The sequence below is a fragment of the Drosophila simulans genome, chromosome X (assembly GCF_016746395.2).
Source record: "Drosophila simulans strain w501 chromosome X, Prin_Dsim_3.1, whole genome shotgun sequence".
Lineage (NCBI taxonomy): Eukaryota > Metazoa > Arthropoda > Insecta > Diptera > Drosophilidae > Drosophila > Drosophila simulans.
Window position 1 is genome coordinate 21,988,430 of NC_052525.2, and position 25,634 is coordinate 22,014,063.

At 41.0% G+C, this 25,634-nt stretch overlaps 3 protein-coding genes across 5 annotated transcripts; 1 reads left to right on the forward strand and 2 right to left on the reverse strand.

Annotated features, from left to right (window-relative positions):
- The first annotated feature begins 3,856 nt into the window (after positions 1–3,856).
- Positions 3,857–6,267, forward strand: LOC27208635. Of its 2 annotated transcripts, none has more exons than XM_016184190.2 (4): positions 3,857–4,020; positions 4,744–4,954; positions 5,023–5,564; positions 5,642–6,267. In XM_016184190.2, the coding sequence occupies exons 2-4, from the start codon at positions 4,852–4,854 to the stop codon at positions 5,675–5,677; spliced, it is 681 nt and encodes a 226-aa protein (XP_016040378.2). In that variant the 5' UTR covers positions 3,857–4,020; positions 4,744–4,851; the 3' UTR covers positions 5,678–6,267. The 2 variants fall into 2 exon arrangements, with proteins under 2 accessions (XP_016040378.2, XP_039152316.1); XM_039296382.1 differs by having other exon boundaries at positions 4,786–4,954.
- LOC6726113 (protein stoned-B) lies at positions 5,745–17,535 on the reverse strand. The gene is made up of 7 exons (XM_016174007.3): positions 17,398–17,535; positions 13,551–15,170; positions 11,249–12,512; positions 10,790–11,041; positions 10,549–10,730; positions 7,719–7,929; positions 5,745–7,649 (listed from the first exon to the last, which is right to left on the reverse strand). Exons 1-7 carry the CDS (start codon positions 17,507–17,509, stop codon positions 7,505–7,507), a joined length of 3,786 nt encoding a protein of 1,261 aa, XP_016040379.1. The 5' UTR covers positions 17,510–17,535; the 3' UTR covers positions 5,745–7,504.
- Positions 17,536–17,544: 9 nt separating this feature from the next.
- On the reverse strand, positions 17,545–22,236 carry LOC6726111 (protein stoned-A). Of its 2 annotated transcripts, none has more exons than XM_039296381.1 (3): positions 22,106–22,236; positions 19,285–20,589; positions 17,545–18,840 (listed from the first exon to the last, which is right to left on the reverse strand). In XM_039296381.1, exons 2-3 carry the CDS (start codon positions 20,558–20,560, stop codon positions 17,564–17,566), a joined length of 2,553 nt encoding a protein of 850 aa, XP_039152315.1. In that variant the 5' UTR covers positions 20,561–20,589; positions 22,106–22,236; the 3' UTR covers positions 17,545–17,563. The 2 variants fall into 2 exon arrangements, with proteins under 2 accessions (XP_039152315.1, XP_039152314.1); XM_039296380.1 differs by having other exon boundaries at positions 19,285–20,716.
- Between the last annotated feature and the right edge of the window lie 3,398 nt (positions 22,237–25,634).

The following is a 25,634-nucleotide window of genomic DNA, read 5'->3' on the forward strand; positions in this document are numbered from 1 at the left end:
GATGTAAAATCTAAAAAAAATATAATTGCAAATGTGAAATCACAGAAATCAAAATCAAAGTATTAATGTAAAGTAAAACGAAAGAAAAGAAAGAAGTAAAATCGGTAAGAAGAAAATTTAATGACTAGTTAAATGACTTAAAAATAAAAAACAATCGATTTAAAACAACACTTTTAAAAAAATTGAGAAATGGAGAGATGCGCACGTAGATGGAAAAGTTAAAAACAATGTTAAAAAAAGAACTAAATAGAAGACATATAGAAAATACCGAAAGTTTCTCTAACTGCATACAGTTTGAGAGCCATTAGACTATACCGCACACCCTCTCAGTTTTTCTTACACTGCGAAAAATTATATTTGATTATGACCATGAATATAATATTAAAAGAAAAATTAATTTGTAGAAAATAGCTAACCAACAAAAAAATATTATTAGGATACCCTATACTAGTTAATAAGTTTCCTAGAATTTTTGTAAGTCCGTTGGTGTTTATTATTATAACTTTTCTTTTGCACACATTATGATTATTAGATTTATAATTAAGTGATTTCTTTTCATCTTTGCAAGTGTTTAATTAATTATAATTGGTTTAACAAAATGGAATTATTAGTATATTAAGAAAATAACTTTGTAGGTATACACTTTGAAAAACAAAATATGAATTTTTACACATAGTAAACATATTTTGTAATATAGTAAAATAGTTTTTATATATATATATTTTTTTTTTATTTTATAGTTTTTTATATATTAAAATCTTTCTTATACTGCCCTTTTGCCTACATTATTTCTGAAGCGAGATCGTCCGCTTGAGTGTGTTTTGCCACTCAATATATTCCTATTTCTTTGTACAGTGCTAATTATGTGAATACGGCACTATATACCTATTAAAATTGTAATTACCCTTTTTTACTTTATATCTTTCTATTTCCCATTGTTATTATTGGTATTAATATTTATAAATTATAGCAGCCCTCGCTTGTTGTTATAGCGATTCGAATTGAAGTTAATTGAATTGTCTGATACTGAAAAATTAAAAACGAAAGCTAGATAATTGGGAGTCATGCATAGAAAGTGGGTAGAGAAAAGTAACTAGTTGTCCGGTAGCTGTTTTTGGGATCGCCAACCCACTTTAATTTGGAACGTGGTGATCATGGTAGGGTGGGCAACAACTGAGCTCCAACAGCTGCTCTACCCGGCTACCCTAGAGTGCCATCTCTCAGTGTAGGGTAACAAGAAAAGATATAATTCCCCCACCAATTTCCCTATCTATCCTTTTTACTTTCCCTTGAAAAAAGGAGAGAAAAAGTAGCTTACTTATTGTCGAGCTTTGCGTTTTCTCGGCATTGCTCACTGTACAAGACATACATAAATATAATATTTATTATATATGAATATGAATATATGATATATGAATATGAAATTATTTAATGATGAAATAGGGGCCAGGATTTTTGCCGCAGTTTTGAAATAATTTGTTTTCATTTGTTTATATATTTCATATCAAATATATAGGTTTTATGGAAAAAATTTTCAAATGATCTTATAATTTTTTCATACAACCAATATTTCCATTGACACTTCAAAATAAAAATTCATAATGATTGATATTTTTGAAACTATGAAAATCTTAATTGTTCAATTACATTTTTTTAAAAAAAATTAAATTAAATTACACTGAGATAGCTAAAAAATAATTGTCAACGTTACTATTACACTTTATGCATAAACAATAATGATGGCCGACAATTGTGTAGGGAGTGAGCAAGAAAGGAGACCGGCTTTGTTCTCATCCCTACTCCGTGCTGTTTACTGGGTCAGACACCTGTAGACATCTGGCGGAGATAACTAATTAAATGACGATTGATCAGTTTTTGACCGGAAAGAAAAATTGATTAATTTACTAAAATGGCTATTAAAAAATAAGGGTCAATCGTAGAAGGGTACAAATTGCGGATTGTATATATTGGTCTATGTTATATCATTAAAAGATAGAAATTAAAAAAAAACTGTAACACGAGGTTTTTATATATTTAGATGATACTGAATGAAATACGAAAAATTCAGATTACTATTTCTTCACATACATTCAAAAAAGAACAACAAAAATGAATTAAATTTTACATAAATTAGGAACGCCAAAAATATACAATTTCTACTAAAAATTAATATCTCTTTCGTACATTTTTTTAGTTTTGTAATTCTATTAATAATTTCGAAGACAGAAGAGAACAGTATGGTTCTTCAACTATCCGATATCTGGAACTCTGATGGTGTCCAATTTTTGGCATATTGATAAAAATATATAATATATGCAATTAAAACATGTTTTAAAATACGACCGTTTCTACTTTTTACATACTTTTACCGATTACAGTAGGGGATTTTTTTTTTTATATTTCTTGTATGCAACACTAAAGTCTAATCTTATACTAATATAATGACGTAATCAAAACTTAGTATTTTGGTCACAAAAAGGTAATCTAGATCTTGAATCTTCTTACTATCAAGAATTTTTATGTATATGTATACCAAAGGCATTAGAATAAAATGCCTTGTGCCACGCTCACCGCTTCCTAGACAGCTGTCTGCCCTATCAGTCGCTTGCAGGTCGCTGCTCGATATCCGTAGCACAGACACTTGTAGCATCTCGTGGGCTTGACGTCCTGGGTTATGCGACACCTTGACCATCCAACGGTTAAAGAGCCCTATTTTAGGGCCGCTGTCGCATAGTTCGCGTTCATCAGCACTGAGGCTATCTGCGTCCCACCCCGAATCCAAAATTGCCAAAAAAAAAACCTTTTTGCCATGCCCATATTTTTGAACCATTTTTCGATATTTTTGCATAATCTTATCAGTCTTGTAAGTGTCTATCAATTTGCCAAAAATGTTTTTGCCACGCCCACTCTAACGCCCCAAAGCCGCCGAACAGGTCACGCCCACACTTTGGAACAATTTTTTAATTTTCTCTCATTTTATTCCCCAGTATCTATCAATATCCCAGAAAAATTCACCCCAGCTGAGTAACGGGTTTCTGATAGTCGGGGAACTCGACTATAGCATTCTCTCTTGTTTATATTTATAAGCTGGTCCTATCAGTAGTTACTTCTATTTCTATTCAACATGTATACCCGTTACTCGTAGAGTAGGACGTCTGAAACGCGCTGGAGAAGTGAGTCCATCATAAGGTTCCAAATAAATGGACCTCTGATGGATGCCTGAGGGCATCCTGGGGGCTCCTGCCAGAGAAGAATCTTCTCCACAAGCTGGCTTCTCGGCAGCCGGAGTCGATGAGTCGTCTCATCACGACATTCCACTCCACGTCGAAAGATCCTTTGAAGTCCACGAAGATTCCGATAATATATTGTGCCGGGCTGGCAGCAACAGTGCTCACGACGTGTTTCCAAGCATCCTCAACGCAGCGTCTTTCTGGGAATTCAAATTGTCATCTGTTTCCATCGGGAAGACGTCCTTCAATCGGTTCACCATGATCCCCTCTAACAATTTGCCGAAAACTGGCAACAGACAGATACCGCGGTAAGAAGCAGGATCACTCCCGTCCTTATCCGGCCCTTTGAGTAGCAAGCCTCTTGGCACCAACTTCCTCCAACGCGTCTGCCTGCCTTGGCGGCGAGCTCTTAGAGGCCCGATGGCTTCCTCGCCTGCCTCGTCTGGACTTCTTCGAGGCACTGCTGGCGCTCAAGGTACTCGCGCTGCTGCCGCTCTCCATCGGACTTACTCCGATGGTGGCTCCTCATTCCGTCGATCCAATCCACAATCCACCGGTCAGGCAGCACTGAACCGTACCGACAACCACCAACAAGCTGTTTGCTGGTAGCTTTTCAAAAGCTGACCCAAAAGCTCGCCATGAAACACGTGCTTTCCGGAATGGAAAATTTGCAATAATTAATTGCAAATACGTTTCAAACTACAGGCTTTCTACTCGCGAAAATACGAACACCACTTTCGCGGAGCACTAATCCACCGATTAGATCACTTTCCAAGCAAGGAAATGCAAGGTATGGCAGTCTGTTCGCACTTCCGTCGTCAATCAATTCATACAAGTCACCGAGTAAAAGCAAAGACACTAGAATATTCTAGTTATTCTAGGTCTTTGGTAAAAGGATATACTAGATTCGTTGAAAAGTATGTAACAGGCAGAAGGAAGCGTTTCCGAATACATAAGGTATATATATTCTCGATCAAGATCCGTATGAACGTCAAGATCTCAGGAAGAATAAAAGCTAGAAGGTATAGATTCATCATACAGATTTTAAAGACAAAGACGCAGTGCAAGTTTGTTGATTCATGTTTGCACGCCCACTCGAACGCCCATAAACCACACAAAACTGCCACGCCCCCACTTATGAACAATTTTTAATTTCTTATTTTATTCGATATACCAGAAAAATTATGAAATTTCGCGTTCGCATTTACACTAGCATTCTCTCTTTTACGCGACACTGCGAAATTAATACCTTCAAAACTTTTTCTAGTCCAAACAAAAAAGAACTGATTTGGTGGTAGTGATAGCATATTAAATTATTTTACAAATAATAAATGAATGAACAATTCAGCAACAGCCTTGTTTGATTCCCTAAACTTGTGCGCTTGTGCGCACGGCACTCCGAACAGCTGTTCTAAACAGCTGATATCTTAACCGTACGGGATTTTTTTTAATTTCTGGTACGCAACCCTAAAGTCTAATCTTATAATAACATAATGGCGTAATCAAAACTTAGTATTACAGACTTTTGAAAAATGGCTTTTTTGGTCCCCAAAAGGTACCATTAAGCCTATAGTGCAGCGGAGTCGGCGGTAAACGCACATTGCAGGAGTCCGGATGTGAGATGTGTAAGGATACCACAGCGCCAAGCTTCAGGATGCATGTTGGGATAGGAAGAAGAGTAGGAACTGAAAGGCCATTTCAGAAACTCTGCAACGACTTCCTAGGCAAGTACCCGAGAACCAAAAGTGGTCACGCATGGATATTTATCGTAGTGGAACATTTCTCAACATAGATTTTCCTGAAGGCGATGAAGGTGCGACGGCGGCGAACGTAGTAGATTTCATGGCGAACGAAGTTTTTTACAAGCTCGGTGTGCCTGAAACGGTACATTTGGACAATGGAAAACAGTTCACATCTAAGACGTTGGAGGAGATGGTCGATGGCATCGGAAGCCAACATATCAAGACGCCGAAATACTCACCCCAAAGCAACGCAGCGGTGAGGGTAAATCGAAATGTGCTGGCGGCAATCTTGGACAAGGATCACAGAGAGTGGGATGCGCATCTGCCGGAGATCGAGGTGGCCATATGGAATACTGCCCACTCAGCCACAGGAAAAACACCGTTCTTCACTGTATTCGGTCATCACATGTTTTTGAATAAAGGAAGGATAAGTTCATCCACGGGTCATCCACGCCAATGCCCAGGAACACTTCGAGGGCGCCTAGGGACGACTCGGCAGCCCTACGACTGCACGCCATGCCAGGACAGGAAGTCTTCCGGAGGAACTTCGTGCCGAGTGGTTTCAGAAAAGCCTTCAACGCCAAGTTCGCCCGTAAGTTTCTGAAAGGGAGGTTGGTCAAGGCAGTCGAGAGTAATGCTCCATGCGCCGTTGTTTTTCCTCTTCCTGAGGTCTCGACGCTCGAAGTAACGGACAGACAGCCATGACTAGATCCCTAAGCAAAACAGGAGTTCAATAAGGAGTACAGATTCCCAGATAAAGCCAAGGTGACAGTTTGCATTGCTTAATATTTGTTGCTCCAATATTTATTTTCTCATTTGACTAGATATTGTTCCATCATAATGCGTTTTTGCTCGCTTCGTAATATTTATTATATTGTAATTAGGTTATTGGTTAATACCATTTAGCTTGCGCCACAAATGTGTATATTTGTAAATTACCAACAAATGCCAGCGCAGTATATGCCCACATTAGAACACACATCGGGGCATATATAACGTCGGGACCGTCGAGGGTTGTATAATTATTTTATAAATATAACATGTTAGGGCGATCGTCAACCGACCGGTTTTTTTGCATAGATTTTCTTCTTTTTTATTGTACATACAGTATATATGATATATCCGATATAATATATGTAGAATTAAACGTAAATAGTGCAACATACATAATACATGAATAAAGAATCATTTCTTAGGGGTACAATATACACGTTCTCTATTTATGTTAATGAATCCGTTATGAGCCGTTTAAAGAGTTCTTAGTAGAGCTGTTTGACATGAATTATTGAGTTATCCAGAGGACAAGAAAGCGAAAAAATTCAAGCCTTTTAGGAAGTTGTTAGTCTGGGATGAAGAATATATTTATATAACACGCAGTTAACAAATCAACTTGTATTCAAACTTTTTTGAAAACTCAATTAATAAATCAATATGTATGGCAAATATTTATTTAAGTTTTAAATATATATAGCTTTTTGGTTTCTTATACACTTTCTGCGTCAACAAAGATGATTTGCCTATATTGTTTCCCATTACTTTGTAGTTTATTTTGAATATAATTTAATTTAATTCACAACAATAACATTTGAATATGCATTTTCGTTTACGTTTTTGCTTTTGTTTGTAGTTTTCAATTCATTTCTAAATTTATGAAATTAATGGTGTACATAAACCTAAGTGTATATGATGGCTATGGATAGTTTCAAGTTTCACATCCCACACATGTATGGTGACCAGTATTGGTTAACTTTGTAAAGCTGGCAGCTCGTTCCAGGGTAGGTTAATGTCGTTTAAGGCTGGCAGCTCACTCCATGTTGATTAATCTATGCTTGCAGCTTTCGCCAGAAACTTACACGGTAATGCTAATGTTAACATTATGCGAAGTGGAAAACTGGAGCCAGCGATGTGTTATCTTATTTTTATTGGTTAAGCTTCCGTGCATTTGAGCCTATGCTTTTAGAACGCTATGAGGGGAAATTGCTTTTAATTTTTCTGCCTTAGGGAAACATCCGTTTCAGTTCTTCTTTGTTCGCTTGTATGAGTTTGTGTGTATTGCGATTATAACCACTATGCATATGATGGGTTGACTGTAAGTACGATTCTGGTCTGATATCAATTAACATTAACGTGATCATATGTCTACAAGTAACGAAGTTTAATTTTTTTAGGTCATGTGACAATGGCTGTGGCATATGGTTTATAGATTATAGGTCACCTAAGACGCTTTTGCTAACTCCGCTGACGTGTCCACAGATCCATTAGCTCCTTCTTGGATTCGTTCATTTGGCTTTTTACACAGCAATGACCTTTTCGTCAGTTTCTCCTTCGTCTGCTTTATTTGCACTCTTCAATTGCTGCACTTAACACCGTATTGTATAATATGTATGTATGTATATAACAAGAACGATAAGGAAAACCATGCACGAGGAATATCTACAAAAATCCGCTTGATGGCACTGCCTTTCCATTTACATGAAACTGAGAAGTTCCGGTTGGCCCTACTGTGGCAACGGAACGCAGCAGCTAGCTTACTTAGTTAGAGTCCGTGTCCGAATCGCTGGGCGGAACCGGGGAAGCAGTAGGCTTGGTTGCCGTGCTGGGCGGCTCCTCGCGAATAGGACGCGTTGCCGCCAAATACGCATTCGTGGACTCGCCGTGCGTGGTCTCGATGCCAACCCTGGTAGCGAAAATAACACATGAGAAAATGGCGATATTTTTACCATGATCCATCGTCTTAACTACTTACTTGTACTCGTGCCGTGCCAAATAGCGGACGTACTTCTCTGGCGGTTCATCGGCATCCGAATCCTGTACACTCACGGAGCGCACAGTGGTATGCGAGACCTGCGTGGCGGGCATAGTAAACTCCACGAATGCGTATGGCGCCAGCTCGCTTGGAATCTGGTCATACGATGTAAGGGCCATTCGGCACACAAGCTGATGTGTGGTGTACGCACCTACCGGGGGAAAGGGTCAAGGTAAGTGCATTGCGATTGAGTACATGTCAATACGTCCACGTAGGGGTCATATTAAAGGGCCCACGGACTCTATACAAATTTTGATTGATTTGATTTCACAGATCATATGCAAATAATTATGAGGTTCTAATTCTAACAAAAAGAACGCACAAGTTTTGCGGCTCGCCCAAGAGCGGATTAGGATAATTTTCAAAATAAGCTAGAAATCTTAGTACAGGGTTCGTATAGAAAATTTAAAAAAACATGGCTGCTGGGTTAATCCACACAAGTAAATATTAAAAAATTGGCCAATTTTGTTACTGAATCTTGTTTACATATATCTAAATTTATTCCCAACGAAAAATCAACCAAAAAAATGTACGACAAACTCTAACATTCAACAATTAAACCGTTTTCACAATGATTTTTTTAAGTGCAGATTTTTTTCGTTCATCTTTAAATTTAAAAAAAAAAAATATTTTTGATCAAGATTATAAGATTTAAAATAATGATTATTTTTATTCTATTTATTTATTTATTTATTCCGCTCAAAATAAAAATCAACAGTAAGTCACGGACTCCGAATATTATTTGATATCCTTGTATAAATATCGCAAAGCTGCCCCCTGAACCTGTAGCATCATTTATTAGTGAGCATTATTTTCACTAAGCTGCTGACTTGTGTTGCAGGAACCGAGTGGACTACGTTGACCAGCTGATACAAATTTGGGTACTCGTTTCGCAGACGCTGTAAAAATTTTAACTATTTTTCTATCACACATTTCCTTGTATTACCTTTGCGTTCATTGGCGAAATAAAGCAAGCCACATACATTCACAAATACAATTACATTTTACGAACATACTAGAAGGGTTCCACCACGTTTGCCAAGGTGTACCTCGTCCGAGTTTAATCGCTTGTGAAAAGTAATGTTCAAATTCCGCATTCAAGAAAATGCAATTTTTGGAAAAATAGTAAAATAATATGCTCCAGAATATTGCACCTTGAGAAGTTTGAAAAACATACATATTCCTAAACAGTAGAATTTCCAAGTTCTGTTTTTTCACTAAACTAAGCCAAAACAATTTTAAGCTACATAGATACTACACGACAATTAAACAGGTTCTTTTAGTTTTTTATGAACAATCTGAATTGTACAAATAAATTGAAAAAAAGTAGAATTCGATTGCCCAGAACAACAGCAGAAATCCCAGCGCTGATCAATTTTCTGGGATATCGAAAGATATTAGAAAATAAAATGAGAAAAAAATTTAAAATTGTTGCAAAGTGTGGGCGTGACCGAATCGAAAGAAATTTACAAGACTAATGAAATTATGAAAAAATTTCAAAAAATGACTAAAAATGTGAGCGTGGCCGTTTTGGGCGGTTTTAGGGCGTTAGATTAGGCGTGGCAACATGGGACAACAAACTTTCGCTGCGTCTTTGTCTCTAGAATTAAATGCTTTGATAAATCGTCCCTAACGAATTTAGGACGTTTCTTAAAAAATAAAAATTATTTTTCGTCATAAAAATTAATATCAAAACTTGAAGATGCGATCGTCACTTGTTATACCCGTACTCGTACAGTAGAGCCCACTCTAACGCCAAAAACTGCCAAGCCCACATTTTTAGTCATTTTTTGATATATTTGCATTCTATTACTCTTCTTCCAATTTCTATCGGTATACCAAAAACATTTTGCCCACGCCCATTCGAACGCCCACCAACATCCAAAATTGTCACGCCCAGACTTTTAAAAAGTGTTAAAATATTTTTTAATTTTTGTATTACTCTTGAAATTTTAACGCCCCCAAACACCCAACATTGATGTCCCCAGACTTTTTAAAGGTGTTTTTGAAAATTTAGAAATTTCTCGTTCCCACTTCCACCAACGGGTATCTTTTAGGCAGGTAAGTCGACTATAGTGTTCTCTCTTGTTAAGCCTGTTAGTCGCAGAGTAAAAGGATTTACTAGATTCGCTGAAAAGTATGTAACAGGCAGAGGGAAGCGTTTCCGACTATATAAAGTATATTCTTGATCGGAAATAATAGCCGGGTCGATCTGGCCATGTCAGTCTTTTGCACACTTTTGCAAAATGTTTTGATATTTTTAAATTTATTTATTAGTCTATTTCTATCGATCTGCCAAAAAAATTTATGCCACGTCTACTCTTACGCCCATAAACCGTAAAAACTGCCACAAACACAATTTTGAAAATTTTTAAATATTTGCTCATTTTATTCACCAATATCTATCGATATCCCAGAAAAATTTTGAATTTTCGCGTTCCCATTTCCACTTTCTGAGTAACGGGGAGATAGTCGGGGAAGTCGACTATAGCATTCTCTCTTGTTTTACCTCTAAAGGAGGTGACTTGTTTTGGCATTTGAGTGATTGTTCTTGCTTAAAGTTTCATATACTTTGGAACTCTTAAAGGACAACACAGACAGAACTTATTCCTTTTTTCGTGGAATACTACTCCGGACACGAAAGGTGAAGAGGGAATCAAACACCAACGACGAATATTTCGCCCACAAGAACATGTTTGTCAAATAAATTAGAATTTCGAATGCTTTTATCAAGAATGCATTATTATGCAATGCTTTAGGTAAAACTCACCTTGACCCTCTTTGGGCAGACGGGGACAACGCCACACAATGGCCCGATGATGATGCTCGTATTTGGCCTGTCCGGAGGTCACCTCGATCAGCGACTCCTGAAGCGTGTCGACGGCACCCAGGATTCGCTCGATACCCTTGATCTTGCCTGTTCGCCGATGAGCTGACTTAACCGAACCATATCTGTTCCAGACAACAATTAAATACTCAAAGGCCATTTGATTATTGCCAGAAACACCTACCTGAAGTGCTTCTCCACACGGAACAGGTAGATCCAGCATTCGGGTATGGGGAAGCGAACCGAGACATCCTCGCAAGGGATTTGGCCTAACTTGCGGGAGGTGAATCCAGGCACCAAAATGTCGGCCCGCAGTTCCACCTTGTTGCCGCTAACGCACCAGGTTGCCTTCAGCTGCAGCGGAAGTTCCCGATTCTTGGGCGGACGCACTCGGAAGCGGAGCAGCTCAATATAGTTCGCGTCTGGTGGTTGAAACCTGCACAGGATCGGGATTTTTTACAAGTCGATAGGTACATAGTAAACTTATGTTCAGTTTTAAAAAATCTTTGTTTACGTTCATTTAAAAATTAACTGCTATAGTTTCAGAGATATAGTCGTTCATAAGGACATAGTCAAATCGACGCAGCTAATCATATGGATCTCGAATCATCATACTTTATGTGTAACGCCAATTTCTACTTACTTGATGGTGCGCGTTCTCTCATACTCCTGCTGATTAACAACACTATGAAACTCAACGGCCTCCAGCCTGATCCACTCCTCGGTGGCCACCGGAATGATGTCGTGCCGGCCGACGACCTCCTTTCCCTGCCGCCACATATCGTTTACGCCTAACTCGATGGTGGGCATGCCGGTAAGAAAGGCGAGGAAGAAGAGTCGCACCCGGGCAATCTGTTTGAGGATCTTGCCCTCGAAGTCTTGTTCCACAGTGATTTCATCAACGGCGGTTACCTGGACCTCCTCCATTTTGTATGTCAACGCCCGATCTCGAAGAGCCGGAAGCTTGAACAATGCCTCCTCGATGCAGACCGAGAACTGCTTCATGTCCTCGTAGTTCATTGAGCCAATCTTGAAGAGTTGGGATGACTGCGGGGCATGCTCTACAGGCAGGCCAAGTTTTTTGAGATCGCTGCCAAACTCCTTGACGCCTTCGTAGTCGCCAGCGATGGCATATTGTGCAAATTTGGTCAGCTTATTTGTGATCCGCTCCGCCTTGGTCACTTGACCGGGTCTAACGCCGGGTCTCTCCTTGTAGAATATGTACTGCAGTTTCATCGTGAAAATCTTGCCGAACTGATCATACTGCTGGGCCCCGATCTCCGACACAGAATACGAGGGTTGTAAGGGCAGTTCTTGAAAGGGTTGCTTATCGCCCGTCTGGTTAAGCAGCTGAACCACCGGCACGTCGTTCTGCACCACCAGTCGGACAAAAATTTTTTTCCAGAAGCGCTGACCGGTGATCTTCTTCTTGTTGGGCTGCCGCAGTTGCATTTCCCATCCGGGTCCAATGTAATGGAGTCTCGGGAACTCCTCCAGCGGTTGTGATACATCCTCGTCATAGAGTGGTGTCTGTGGAGTTTCCTGCGAGTCCGTGCGTTTAATGGCGGTTCCATCGGTTGGTGGCGGCCCCGGAGCCGGGAGGCCACTAACATCCTCGAACGGATTGACGGTTAAGCCAGGTAGCGATGTGGTCTGTGCCTGGTTAACACTACGCGCCGGCGGCGGTGGTGGCGCAAGTTGGGGAGCCACCCCACAAGTTCCCTCTGCCATCGGGCGGATCACCACGCTGAAATCCTTGTCCACAGATTCCACGGAGTCAGCGCGTGCAGGCGCCTGCATTGCATAGAAATCATCGTCCTCGTTGCCGAATCCATCATCCGCCGAATTGGTGTCGCCAAAGGCATTAGCCGAGACTGTGGCCGATCGGAAAGCACTATCTCCCCAAGCTGAAAAAAGCGTCGATTCATTGATTTAATAAACTTCAACAATTATTATAGCCGGTACTATAAGTGAAAGTATATATTCTTGATCAGGATCGATAGCCGAGTCGATCTGGCACTATCCGTCTGTCCGTCTGTCCGTCCGTATGAACGTCGGGATCTCGGGAACTATAAAGGCTAGTTGAGATTAAGCATGTAGCTTCCAGAGATATAGACGCAGCGCATGTCTGTTTAAAAATGTTGCCACGACCAATCTAACGCCCACAAGCAGCACAAAACTGCCACGATCACACGTTTGAACAATTTTAAAATTTTTTCTTACTTTATTCACCAATATCTACCATTAGTTATTAATATCTGTATGGTATCCCAGAAAAAATATGAAAATTCGCGTTCGCATTTCGAGTAGCTGAGTAACGAGTATCTGATAGTCTCTTGTTTTAAAAAACATTGCTTGTAAATGTCACTTTTAATCGTAACAAAATTTGACATTAACCATTTTGGAGCATTGAAAGAAATTTCCCCAAGTCTTTTTTTGAAGGTATTATATTTATTTATTTAAGTCAGATCGGTCGGGTCCAACCACTATATCATATATGTACATAGCTGCCATGGGAATAATCGGGAAAAAACTAGACCTTCGTTGCTATTGATAATAATTTGCTCGAATTGAGTAAACAAAGTTTTTCAGAATAGCTAACATAGGATCACTAGAAAAACTATTTAAAAATAAATCATAGTTTCGTTTTTATTAATCTAACATCACTTTGTTGATGTTGTAATTTCAGTTTTAATTTTATTAAAATCGAAGATCATCGAAACAGTCGGAAAATGACTTGCTTATATATGGAAATAAGTGAAGCTGAAGACTACTCCTAGTCTAATTATTTCTTGAATATGCTACAAAAGAAATGGTGCTGTTCTTTATACGCATATCGTTTTTTTATTCGGTCCTCACTAGGATATATAGCCGAAGATAGCTTCATTCCCTGTCTTTATTGGTAAATCTAAGTCATATTTTCGATCTTGATAAATAAAACTTACCATCGCTGCCCGTGGGCGTTATCGCTCCGGAACCGCCAAAGCCCTCCATTATGCTGATGTTGTCCTTCTTCACCGAGTCAAACTTGGCTGAGAAGGCGTCGAACTCGTCTGGATCGGAAGCAAAGATATTGGCTGTATGGCTGGGCGCTTTCGGGGTCTCCATCTGCGAGTCCGGATCGTTCACTGCAAATATATTGGCAACCACCGCTGGCATGGGCTCGAAGTTCGGCTCCTCTTCCTCGGGGCTGGCGAAGGGGTTAGCAGACAACTGGCCGCTGGAAGCCAGCGGAAAGTCTAGACCGGTGTCCATTTCTTCCGGCTCGGGCTCGCTGGCTATTGGCTCACCATCGACGAGAGCTGCCTGGGTGGTCACAATGCGTTCTGTTGGTGGGCTGTGATCAGAGACGATCTCGGGCTCCATATCGGGTTCGATTTGTGGTTTCGTCTCTGTTTCCGGCTCCTGCATAGCCTCCGGCTCATCCTCGTCATCAGATCGCGGCAGGTCCTCTACCGTGGTGATCTCAATATCCGGCGTGGTGGCCCTCTGTGTGCTGGCGGTTCCCGGTGGTGCAGCCATGTTATTCACCTGTCGTTCCAATCCAGTAGCCGCCTGTGGTTGGGATGTTATATCATGGGTGCTTTCGTCTGGTCGTATGAGTAGGGAAGTAAATACTGGTTCATCTCGAGAGCTAATTCCATTCCTCTGCTCCGTGTCTGACTCCTCTTGTTCCGGCGGTACACCCTCCCCAATCGCCTCCTGCAGATCGTCATGCAGTAAGTCCGGCTTGGATGCTGGTTGGGCAGGTGGTGCATGCGGTTGCTCAAAGAGACTTAGTATGTCCTCCTTGGATTTATGTGGTGGTGGCTTGGCCGGCTTACATGCCGTAGTACCAAACATATCCAAAAGGTCATCCGCTTCTGGCGCGGCTGGCGGTGGAGCAGCTGCGGCCAACGGTGGTGGAGGTCTTGGTGGTGCTGCCTGACCCGGTGGAGCGGGACGTGGCGGGGCAGGACGAGGCGGTGGTGGGCGAGGGGGTTGTTTCATCGGTGTTGCAGGAAGTGGAACTGCCGCCTGAATATTAGGCATCGCTGTCGGCACTGCAAAGGGATTATCTAGCGGCACACCGCCTGCCACACCACTAATTAAGTCCGCCTCCATGCCTTGAGTATGGGCACTCGATCCACTATCCACCGACATATCCAGAAGATCGGCTAGTCCCGAATCCGGAGTGGGGCTGGGCGAGTGCAGATCCCGCATCGAAACCGGGCTGGGAGATCGGGTGGCCGGTATACGACCTAGTAGCTCCGAACTAGTTTCGTCTAACTGACTGGACACCGTACTAATTAAGTCTTGGGTGCTCTGTGGAGGAACCAGTGGGCGTGGCGGGGGCGGGTGCGCGTGTGATTGCAACTGTGGCTGTGACTGAGGCGGCTTCTTACCCTCATCCTCCTCCTCGGCGCCTGATTTCAAACTTAACGCGTCGTCCTCCGCCTCGATGGTTGTGCCGAAGAAACTCATCGCCGGGTCGAGTTCGTTGTCATGTGTGGCCTCCGCTTCTGGCTCCGCCCCCAACTCGAGATCGTCGGCACCAAAGGAAAAGGGATTTGAAGCGCCGGTAGCTAAATATGAAAGTGAACAGTTAGTAAATATTGAGCAATCCGAAAATAACATTTAAGTTGCTTTCATTTATCTTGCATTATCGGATAAAGTATTATATTGAGTTTTAACACTCGTTGAGTCACGGTATACGGTGCACAGTTTAGTAATCAAGAACGGATAAGCAAAAAACCCTTGAATATCAAGGGTTTCTATAGCTACTAGCTACTGTATATCTATATTCCTATATATAAAAATATTATCCTATTTACTGCTTTGCATTTCTTGGTTAGACATAGCTTTATTTAATATAGGTCTAGATATTAAAGCTTAATTCCCATAAGATCGATTAGCAAACTAATAAAAAACCAGATAGGTCGTAAAAAATGTTTTCTGCATAGCGCAGGATCCCCTTCTATCTTTATAGTTTAGCCACCAAACTGGACGTTTCATGGCATTCCGTGAAGGCTAGGGAATACAATCCCAACCCAATGAGGTGTAAAACATGCCAACATCCAAACATTCCAATTTTGTAATGCATTGTAAAAACCAACGATGTACTTTTACTGACATTATGTATAAGAATAATTGTATTAAAAGTGTAGACCACTTACAAATTCTGGGTATAACCTTCGACTCAAAGCTTAATTTTAAAAACCATTGCGTTAATCTTAGAAAACAACTTGAATCTCGATTTAACATTATTAAATTGTCAAGTTCCAAGTACTCCTGTAGACACACCAATACTCTTATAACATTACTCGCGCACTAAGGCTCTCTAAAATAGACAATGGCCTTCCTATCTATGGATGGTGCCCAAAGTCCCACCTACAAGAAGTCCTACCAGCTTTCCACGGAGCTGTTCGTCGAGTCATCAATGCGTTCCCCACCTCTCCCACTCGTTGCATACTCGGAGAAGCAGGTCTGCCCAGCGGTCTGCAGGTCTGATCGCATATTAGAATGCACCATGCATCTTCTACCAAACCAATTCACCACTCCCAACACCCTTTTTAAAAAAGATTTCTGCGCCAAATGTAAGCGGAATCGCAAATACAGATGCCTCTGTACGCTCAGGCGCTGCGCCAGCTACTGCACCCAGCTCGGCCTGCCGCCTCTTATACCACAAGAGGCTATATCCTCGCCGCCTTATTGGTCCCCCCAACATCAATACAAATGGGGCGAGTTCTACAAGGAACAAAACTACGAGTGCCGAGTTTCTTGGCCGTATTCTGGCTCAATAAGAAGCGATCGGCAACAGTATCTGGCTATACACGGATGGCTCTAAATCGACCGAAGCAACTTCCTTCGCTGTTGTTTGAGAACACAACATTATCGCTGGAGGGCACCTGCCCTTACATAACTCAGTCTTTACCGCTGGAGGCTTTCGCTATACTGAAAGCCTGTCAGTTCGCAGCTTCAAACATATCTGCTCTACAAAACCGTCTCCACAGCGACCCAACCATACTGGCAATCAAGAAGATCCATCGATACTCTTTAGTCCCGTAAATGTCAATGTCATCAATAATTTAATCCAAGATCATCTTGACGAGACATCGTCTTCAGACACAGATACTCTGCCATTCTACCATCCAAGTCCTTGCCTATTATGCGGGGAAAATCTATCCGACGAACATATGTTGGACACTTGCCATAAACTTGAGAGAATAAGAGAGAGATACTGAATTTGCTTCCCATCCACCATTCTACGCATTACCTCAAAAGAAAACATTGTAAATCTGAACAATTTAATAATAAAAACCCAAATTTGATATTTGGAACGGAATATGTAAATATTATTTCGAGTCGAAGGCCCCAGCAGCCAGTACTTGTTCTCAATATATATTAGGTTTAGTATTTAATAGTAGATTTAATCTTTATAAAATAAAATAAAAAAAAATAAATAACAAATTTAAATGAGCGTAGAGTACCCAGAATTTTAATTAATTATAATTTTAATTAATATCTCACCTTCCATCTACAAAAGCTCTAAAATAAGGTTTTGTTACGAAAAATTCTACTTAGCTAAATAAGAATACTATTTTAATTTTCTCGTTTAAAATATTAAGCTTCCCAAGTGGAAATTTTCTGTTTCAACGAGAGGAATTATTTATTGTAGATGGTGTATTTAGGCTCCGTTCGTCACTCCTCAGTAAGGGGGGTTTTGTTTAATCTTAACTTCGGGTTGCATAGCTAACTCCCTTTCAAAAAAATGGGAAAAACCTGTGAATCTGAATGGAAATTTGTACATACCTGCTATAAAAGGATTATCCGCACTAGGTTCAGGTTCAGATTGCATGAGAAACGGGTTGGCCGCTGCATCGCAACCATCCAGGTCTTCGTCCATTAAAAAGGGATTAGCCATTTCCGATTTCGGCTTTTACTTTTCTGCGATTAAAGATAGCCTATATATCTTATCTTAACGTTCGATCAGCTCGCTTTCCAGCAGCTTTATCTCTGTCTCGCCGGGCGCTAGATTCTCTGCAATTGAAGTGTCAAACGGGTCTATATCCTGGGCGGGCAAGGACGGTCTTGAGGGGGTCGAAGGCGTGAGGACCTTGTCGCCCAAGCCCAACTCCTGAGCGTCGCTTTGCACGTCAAGTACGTCAGTCACCGAAGTCTTTGTCTCCGGCAATAGTTCGTTTTCTAGAAGTTTTAGCTCAGTCTGGCCCGGCTGGAGATTTGCCGCTATGGATGTGTCAAATGGGTCGATGTCCTCCTCCGATTTGCCGCTTCCACCTGAATTGGTTAGCTTCTTACGCTCTTGAGCGGGTGTCAAGACCTTGATGTTGATATTCTCCTCGACGGCCAGCAAGACTTCAGCTGGAACAGGAGTAGGTGGAGCCCGGGGGTCAAAATCGGGGTCGGAAAGGCTGTGCCGTAGATTGGCGGATACGGAGATCAAATCCTTTTCAATATGCTTCAGCTCTATATCGCTGAGTTTTGCCTCAGGCACATAAGACGTATCGAAGGGGTCAACGTCCTCAGTTTCTCGTTCACGCTCCTGCAGAAGATTGTCAGATGGTGCGTAGTACGGCGTCAGTGGCTTCTTACTAGCTCCCAACTCATTACCCGCTCCGAGAAGATCTGGTGCCGGTTCCAGGAAGCCCACACTCTTGGCCTGGATGTTTAGACTTAGAGAGGACTTTCGTCGAGCTGTATCGAAATCCGTTTCTTTTTGCTCTAATTTTACTTGCGGTGCTGCTGGTTCTTCTTGATCCGCCCGTGGATCAAAGTCTGGGTCACTCAGGGACTGCTTGAGGGTTACTCCGTCTACGCCCGAATAGTTAAGAAGCTCGCGCTCCAGAAACCGAAGTTCCGTGGACTTGGGTTGCACCAGAGCCGATACGGCCGATGTATCGAAGGGATCAAAGTCCTCTGCCTCTTGGTCGACGCTTAATGTCGGCGCCAAGGGCGCGGGAACCACCTGACTGAGGTCGGTAGCACTACCAGCGAGAAGATCTCGTTGTGGAGCTGCTAACAAGGATGGCCCTGTGGCCGGTTCCTCCGCACGCGGATCAAAGTCGTCGTCTTCCTCAAGTACAGTGGTCTTCTTAATCACTTGCTCTGCGTAGTTGGTGTTGAAGGGGTCGTCTTCCGGATTCTCCTCCTCGTCCTCTGACACGTAAATCGCACCGGGCACAATGTGGGGTCCTGTAGGCGGACGGACTGGTGGTGGCGGACGCTTTGGTTTTCCTAGGGATAAAACAGGAGTAAATTGGTGGGTTAGAAAATTTAAAAGGGCTTTAAATAAGTAAGTTATTATCTCCGACTATCAGATACTAACGGAATCTATTGAAAGTGAGAATGCGAAATTTCATAATTTTTCTGACATATTGTGCCATATCTGCCATATACATTCGAGAATATAATGATAAAAAATTAGCGGCTTGTGGGCGGGCCAAAAAGTTTAATTATTCAGACATATATTAATGCAGAAAGATATATTAATGCAGATATAAGCGGTGCACTTTCAAAGTCAACTGAATTGTGAGTTAATACCTAAGATTATATTTAAGAACATGAATCTACACAAATACAAAAAATACTACCATATATTTACACTCTAATGTTAAGGTTATAAGTGATTATTGTACTTTTAAAAAAAAGCCTAACCAGAAAAGCTCAGAGAACTCTTACCCGATTCTTGGTCCGGTTGCTTTTCAAATTCGGCCCAACTACCTTCTCCAAAGGCTTCAGTGGGCAGCTGCGCGACAGGCAAAGCAACCTGGCTAACGACAGTAACCTCTTCCTTTTTGGTCAGCGATTCCGCGGCTAGTTCGGCGAACTCGTCGTATTCTTCGTCATTGAGTGCATCGAATTCTGATAGATCCGGGTTAAGCAGCTGATTTTCGTGATCTTTGTGCTCGAGCTCTTCCTCCTCCTCTATGGGCTGCTTGTGCTTAATCAAGTGCAAATGCAAGGAGACACTAAGATCAATGGGAACCGATGACTCGGATAGTTCCTCGTCGAGGTCGTCAAGCAAATTATGCTGAGGCTCGACGTTCGAAGTGGCAGCCAGAAGTTCCGATTCCGAATCAGCTAGCTCTACGCTTTCGCTAAGAAGGAGGTTCTGGATACCCTTTCTTAACTTTCGCTTGGGATTCGCTAGGGCGACAGCGTGCTCTCGGTCCACGCGACCGGATAAAACCTCAACGGCTGCTCCAAGACTCACTAGTTTCTTGTTGCCTTTTGCTCTGTCGGCACCAACAATAACCTTCTCCGCGTATGCGGTGTCAAAGGGATCGGGACCGTCGTCGGCAAGGACGGGGGAATCTGGTACAACGGCTAGTTGGAGCTCGCCGCTGGTGATAGCCTCAATGTAGTCGGTGGCAAAGATGTCATCGGCCTCGTAATCGCCTGCCTCCTCCTCTGATTCAGATAGCTGAACAACCGCCTCAGCTAACTTGTCCCGTTGGGCCTCGATCTGCCCAAGGCGCTGTCTTTCCCGCTCCTGCTGCTCGGCTTCAAGGCGAGCGGCCTCCTCCTCCTCCTGTTTCTTTTTTTCAGCGGCAGAGGGCAGGCGCTGGTAAAATGACTCCTTCTTGATCCGATCGAGCTCGTCCTGGGTTTTGTGTAGAATGCTATCTACGCCTGATGTAAGTGCCTTAAATTTGGCCCACTCCTCGTCGCCGCCGGCAGCCCCCTGATTTTGATCCGATAACTGTTGTTGGGCGTTGAGGATGCTAGAGGATAATCCCGAGCCTAACCCTGAGTTAAGGGCTACTGGCTCGTGGTGGGCCTCAACGTCTGATGCCGCTCCGTCGGATTCGCCGGCGTCCGATTTTGTGGCCGCCGCCTCCTGTTTGGCCTTTAGGTCCCGCTTGTACTGCTCAAGCTCCTCCTCGGTGAAGAGCTCCTGATCCTTTTTCGACTTCTTTTTTTTCTTTTTTAGGCTTTTTGGTAGCTTAAGCATTATCTAATTGCGGAGACATCGAGATCGGTCTGCAAAGAGGTCGTACAACTTACTGACTCCGGTCGAATACGAAATCGTGCTGTAGATGAAGGTGGCGGTGTGATTACAGCGACTACGTAGAATTCAGTTTAGTTCTAGTTGGATGGGGTCTTGGAACTGCGGGTGGGAGGAACAGAGGAGTGATTATGTAAGATATGTACGTCTCGCGAAATTGAACCGGTATCGAAACTGGGGTGTCTATAGTTGCAACGATTTGCCGGCCCACTCACCGCCGCCTCATCGGCTGTTTTTCGGATGTTCCAGGCGTTATCGCTTAAGCTCAAAGAAAAACCTAAAGTATATCTAAGATCAAAAATCGTTTTCGGAAAATTTGATACACACATATGTATGTACGTATATATAAGGAGCTCGATTGTGTACCTACACGTGAACTTGTCGAATTGCCAGAGCTTTCCCACCTCACACCAAAAGAGAGACGCAACGGCTGCAGTTGAGTCAGTCAAAGCTCAAAGCCCTCCCACACACACACAGAAACTCAATCTCGCATGCCAGGGAGAAATATTTTGCTGGCCGTAAAAATAGGCAACATATTCGGACACATTGTTTATACCAATTACTTGCACTTAGGACAGTGCGAATTTATCACGTTTTAAGCACAAATTTTATCATTTTAGCTGTTTATTTTTGCTAATCACTTGTCTTGTTTAAAGAACTCAAATTTGGTTTGTTGATTACCTACCACTTAATACATTTATCAAAACGGTTTTCATGCGGCTTAGGTTACATCTTTTAGAATATTAATGCAAAAGTTGGTTACAGTATTGTATTATAGAAGACCGACTTTTGAACAGGACTACAAGTACAGTTTTATTGTACTTCACAATAAAAACTGGATTTAGACCCCTAGTGAGCACCTAAAAAAATAAGTTTGATATCATATAAGGCAAAATTTTATCCATGTTGAGTAATAGGTACAATATAGGTACAATTCAATAATGTCTTAATTTCGTTCTATCTTTTATTTTTTAATAACTTCTTCGTTTTTCTTTCATTTTCTTCTCCTTTCTGATGAGAGTTGGTGGGAAAAATCGATGCTCTAGAGACTGAATTTCTGACAAGGGCGAGCGAGTCGACGTATTCGTGCAAAAGAGACAGCGCCCCCGCACTACAAGTCACACACACTTGGCCACTTACACACGCGTCACATAGAAAAGTTAAACTCTACAACTATATATGTATGGGGTATAGGAGCCCAAGAAACTGTAACTTTTCGTAAGCCAATTCCCGCTTTTCAAAAATTGTACGCAGCTGAATTTCCAAAGTTTTCTTTCAGGAAATTATGCAACTTGCGTCTCACTCTTGTGCACACAATTATCGAAAGAACATCATTTGTACGAGAAAAAAAAGCACATTTCTCACTAATTTTTTTGGAGATAATATTTTGGCATATACTTTAAAATAAGCAAAGACCTAACACAAGCACTTAGCGTTGTTTGCTTTTAGAGGACTTTATTTTTTCGTTTTGATTCGCTTCGGGGTCTTTACCTCTGATTTGAACTATCGGGAAATCTAGCACAGAATGAATTAAATGTCGTGAAATTCCGTAGGAAGTGCTTTTCGTCAGCTGCGACGTCAGCAGAGGAGAAGCAGCGTTACGGCGCACCAACGGTATATCCTGCAAAAGCTTCATAAAGCTCTGAAAAACACTGTACTTAAGGAAGTTTCCTTCCACAGCTGACATTAGCCTTTTGTTATGCTATTTTTTGCGCCTGTGGGATTTTTGCTGCTCCGAAAGCTCTGCAAGAGAAGGACTTAAACAAGAGAGAATGCGAGAATTAAACAAGAATAGTCCGCTTCCCCAACTAGCAGATACCCTTTACTCAACTGGAAGTGTGAACGAGACATTTAAATATTTTTTGGAATATCGGTAGAAATTGGGAAACAAAATTAAAAAATTAAAAATTGATCAATATAGATATATAAAAATTTCCGAATATATTTCAAAAAAGTGGGCATGGCAGTTTTTTGCAGTTTGTGACGTTATAGTGCGGTAAAAAGTTTTTTGTTTTGCATCTACGTCTCTGAAAGCTGCATTCTAGCTTTCATAGTTCCTGAGATCTCGTCGTCCATACGGACAGAAGGACAGGACCAGATCGACTCGGCTATTGTTATAGAATTTATATGATCGGAAACGTTTCCTTTTGCCTGTTACATACCTTTCAACAAGTCTAGTATACGCTTTTACTTTACTAGTAACGGATATAAAGAGAAGCGCTGTCATCTGCGTCACTGTCATATGACACTTGGCATTTTATTAAGTCTTGTTTCTGACGCATGCGTATCCTAAACATGTTTCAGCCCTGAAAATATGTGATATTTCGTGCATATTCAAATAATCGAATAATGTTTAAATTAAACTAACCCTTTCAGAACCAACTCTGTTTGTCTTTCGATTTACCCGAATTTGAATAATCACTGAAATAAGTAGAGGGCGACAAATTATTTGAACTCACAATTCTAAGACAAAGCTCTCAGGCATGTATTATTGCAAAATTTTAAATTTTGTTTGGATAAGTCCGAATCATCAAACATCTAATGCAATTAACAAGGAATGGTGTTGTTCTGAAAAAAGTGTGGACGTGATTTCATGAAAACTTTAAGTCAGATCGCATTTTGTTATACCCATTAGTCGTAGAGTAAAAGGGTATACTAGATTCGTTGAAAAGTATGTAACAGGCAGAAGAAAGCGTTACCCACCATATTACGTATATATATTCTTGATCAGGATCAGTAGCCGAGTCGATCTAGCCATGTCATCTGTCCGTCCGGCCGTATGAACGTCGAGATCTCAGGAACTAGAAGCTAGAGAGTTGATATTAAGTATACATTTTCCAGAGACATAGACGCAGATCAAATGTGTTGATTCATGTTGCCACGCCCACAAACCGCTCAAATTTGCCACGCCCACCCTTTTGCAATATGTTTTGATAAATTTTCATATTTTTATTAGTTTTTCAAAATTCTTTCGATTTTCCAAAAAGGAATTTGAATCGCCCACTCTAACGCCCACAAACCACCCAACCTTTCCACGCCCACACTTTGCAAAAATGTATTGATTCTTTTTCATAGTTTTATTTGTCTTGTAAATATTTATTAATTTGCTAAAAAAAAACTTTTTGCCACGCCCACAAACTGCTCAAAACTGCCACGCCCACACTTTAAAACAATATTTAAATTTGTTTCTCATTTTATTCACCATTATCTATGGATACCCAAGAAAAATTATGAAAATTCGCGTTTGCATTTCTACCAGATGAGTAGCGGGTATCTAATAGTCGGGGAAGTCGACTAAGAATTATTTTGTATTTTTCCTTAAGTTCGGAATTCCATTAATGACTGATGGAATACTTAAGTCTCTTTGCATATTTTTATTCCGATCGTACCACGGTGCCCGAGTGATGGTTCTCAACCATATGTTGTGTGAAGTCAATATTGCTGTTGCCGTATTGCCCCATAGCTGTGAGCCATAGGTCCAGATAGGTTTCAATACGTAATTATAGTGTAAGACTTTTGGTCAAGGTTGAGCGGAGAAGCAGAGTTGATCAGCCAGTGTAAGTGGTTGGCTTTGAATGCAAGATGAATTGACTGCGCCATATGAGTCTTCTCATATGTCAAAGTGTACTCATAGGTACATACGCTGTGTTCAAAAAAATAGCAGTGCGATGGTAACTAAGAAACACAAATGTATTTCTCCATGTCCCTTTTTGGAATCCACTTTTTTTTCCACTTATTTTTGTAAAATGGAATGTATAGATATAGAAAAAAAGAAAATCCCGTCAGTTTTTCATGTTATCCTTTTTTTATTTACATTCTTGAGCAAATTCACCACTTTTAGGCTGTTCATAAGAATAGCAGTCTCTGGTTTTGTCCATTGTAAAGTTTCGAAATGATCAATATTTTCTAAAAAGTGAGTTTGGTTAAGTTAATTCGTATATTTTAAAGGGCAATAAATTAAAAAAAATTTTAAAAATTTTATTTTAGTGGGTAGAGGACACCACTGCTCCCAGGAGAAAAGAATGTTAATTTTTAAGCTTAGAAAGGAAGGAAAAACATATAAGGACATTCAAAAAACCCTTGAATGTTCTGCCAAAATGGTATCCAATGCCATTAAATATAAATGGAAGCCCGAAAACCGTGGTACCATACGTAAAACCACAGATATAGAGGATCGACGCATAGTTCGTTACAGCAAAGTCTATCCTTTTGCATCCTTTGGGGACATAAAGCGACGTTACTATTCAGAGATGACTACTGAATCAAAATTTATGTGAGAGGAGTCCACAAAAGGATCCCCTACTTAGCTGGCCAGCTGGCTAGCCCTAATCTGGCCAGTCTGCAAATGGCATAATATACACGCCAACGAAGTGGCAAGCCAACGCTTAGCGCCTAATATCTTGCGTTTTATAACCGTTACTCGCGGAATAAAAGTGTATACTGATTCCGACCATATAAAGAACATTCTTTATGATCAAGAATATTCTTGATCAGGATCAAGTCGAGTCGATCTGGCTGTCTCGGGAACTTATCTCAAGAAATATAAGAACTAGAGAAACTATAAGAGCATGCAGATTCCGGAAAAGTAGATGCAGCGCATGTTTGTTTGTTTCCACGACCAAAAACCGCCCTTAACGCCACGCCAACTTTTGCAATTTTTTTTTTTATATTTTTTCATTTATTGTTAATCTTGTAAATTTCTATCGCCTTACCAAAAAATTTTTTGCCACTCCCACACTTTTGAAAATTTATTTGATTTATTTTTATATTAATATTTTTCATGCCTATTTTTATCAATTTTCAAAAAATTCCGTAAATTGTGTATCTGATACATAAGAAACTCCGCCAAAGTGTTCTCTTGTTATTATATCCTTTACTCGTAGAGTAAAATGGTACATTAGATTTGTTAAAATGTATGAAACAGGCAGAAGGAAGCGTTTTCGACTATATAAAGTATATATATTCTTGGTCAGGATCAATGCCGAGTCGATCTAGACACATCCGTCTGACCGTATGAACG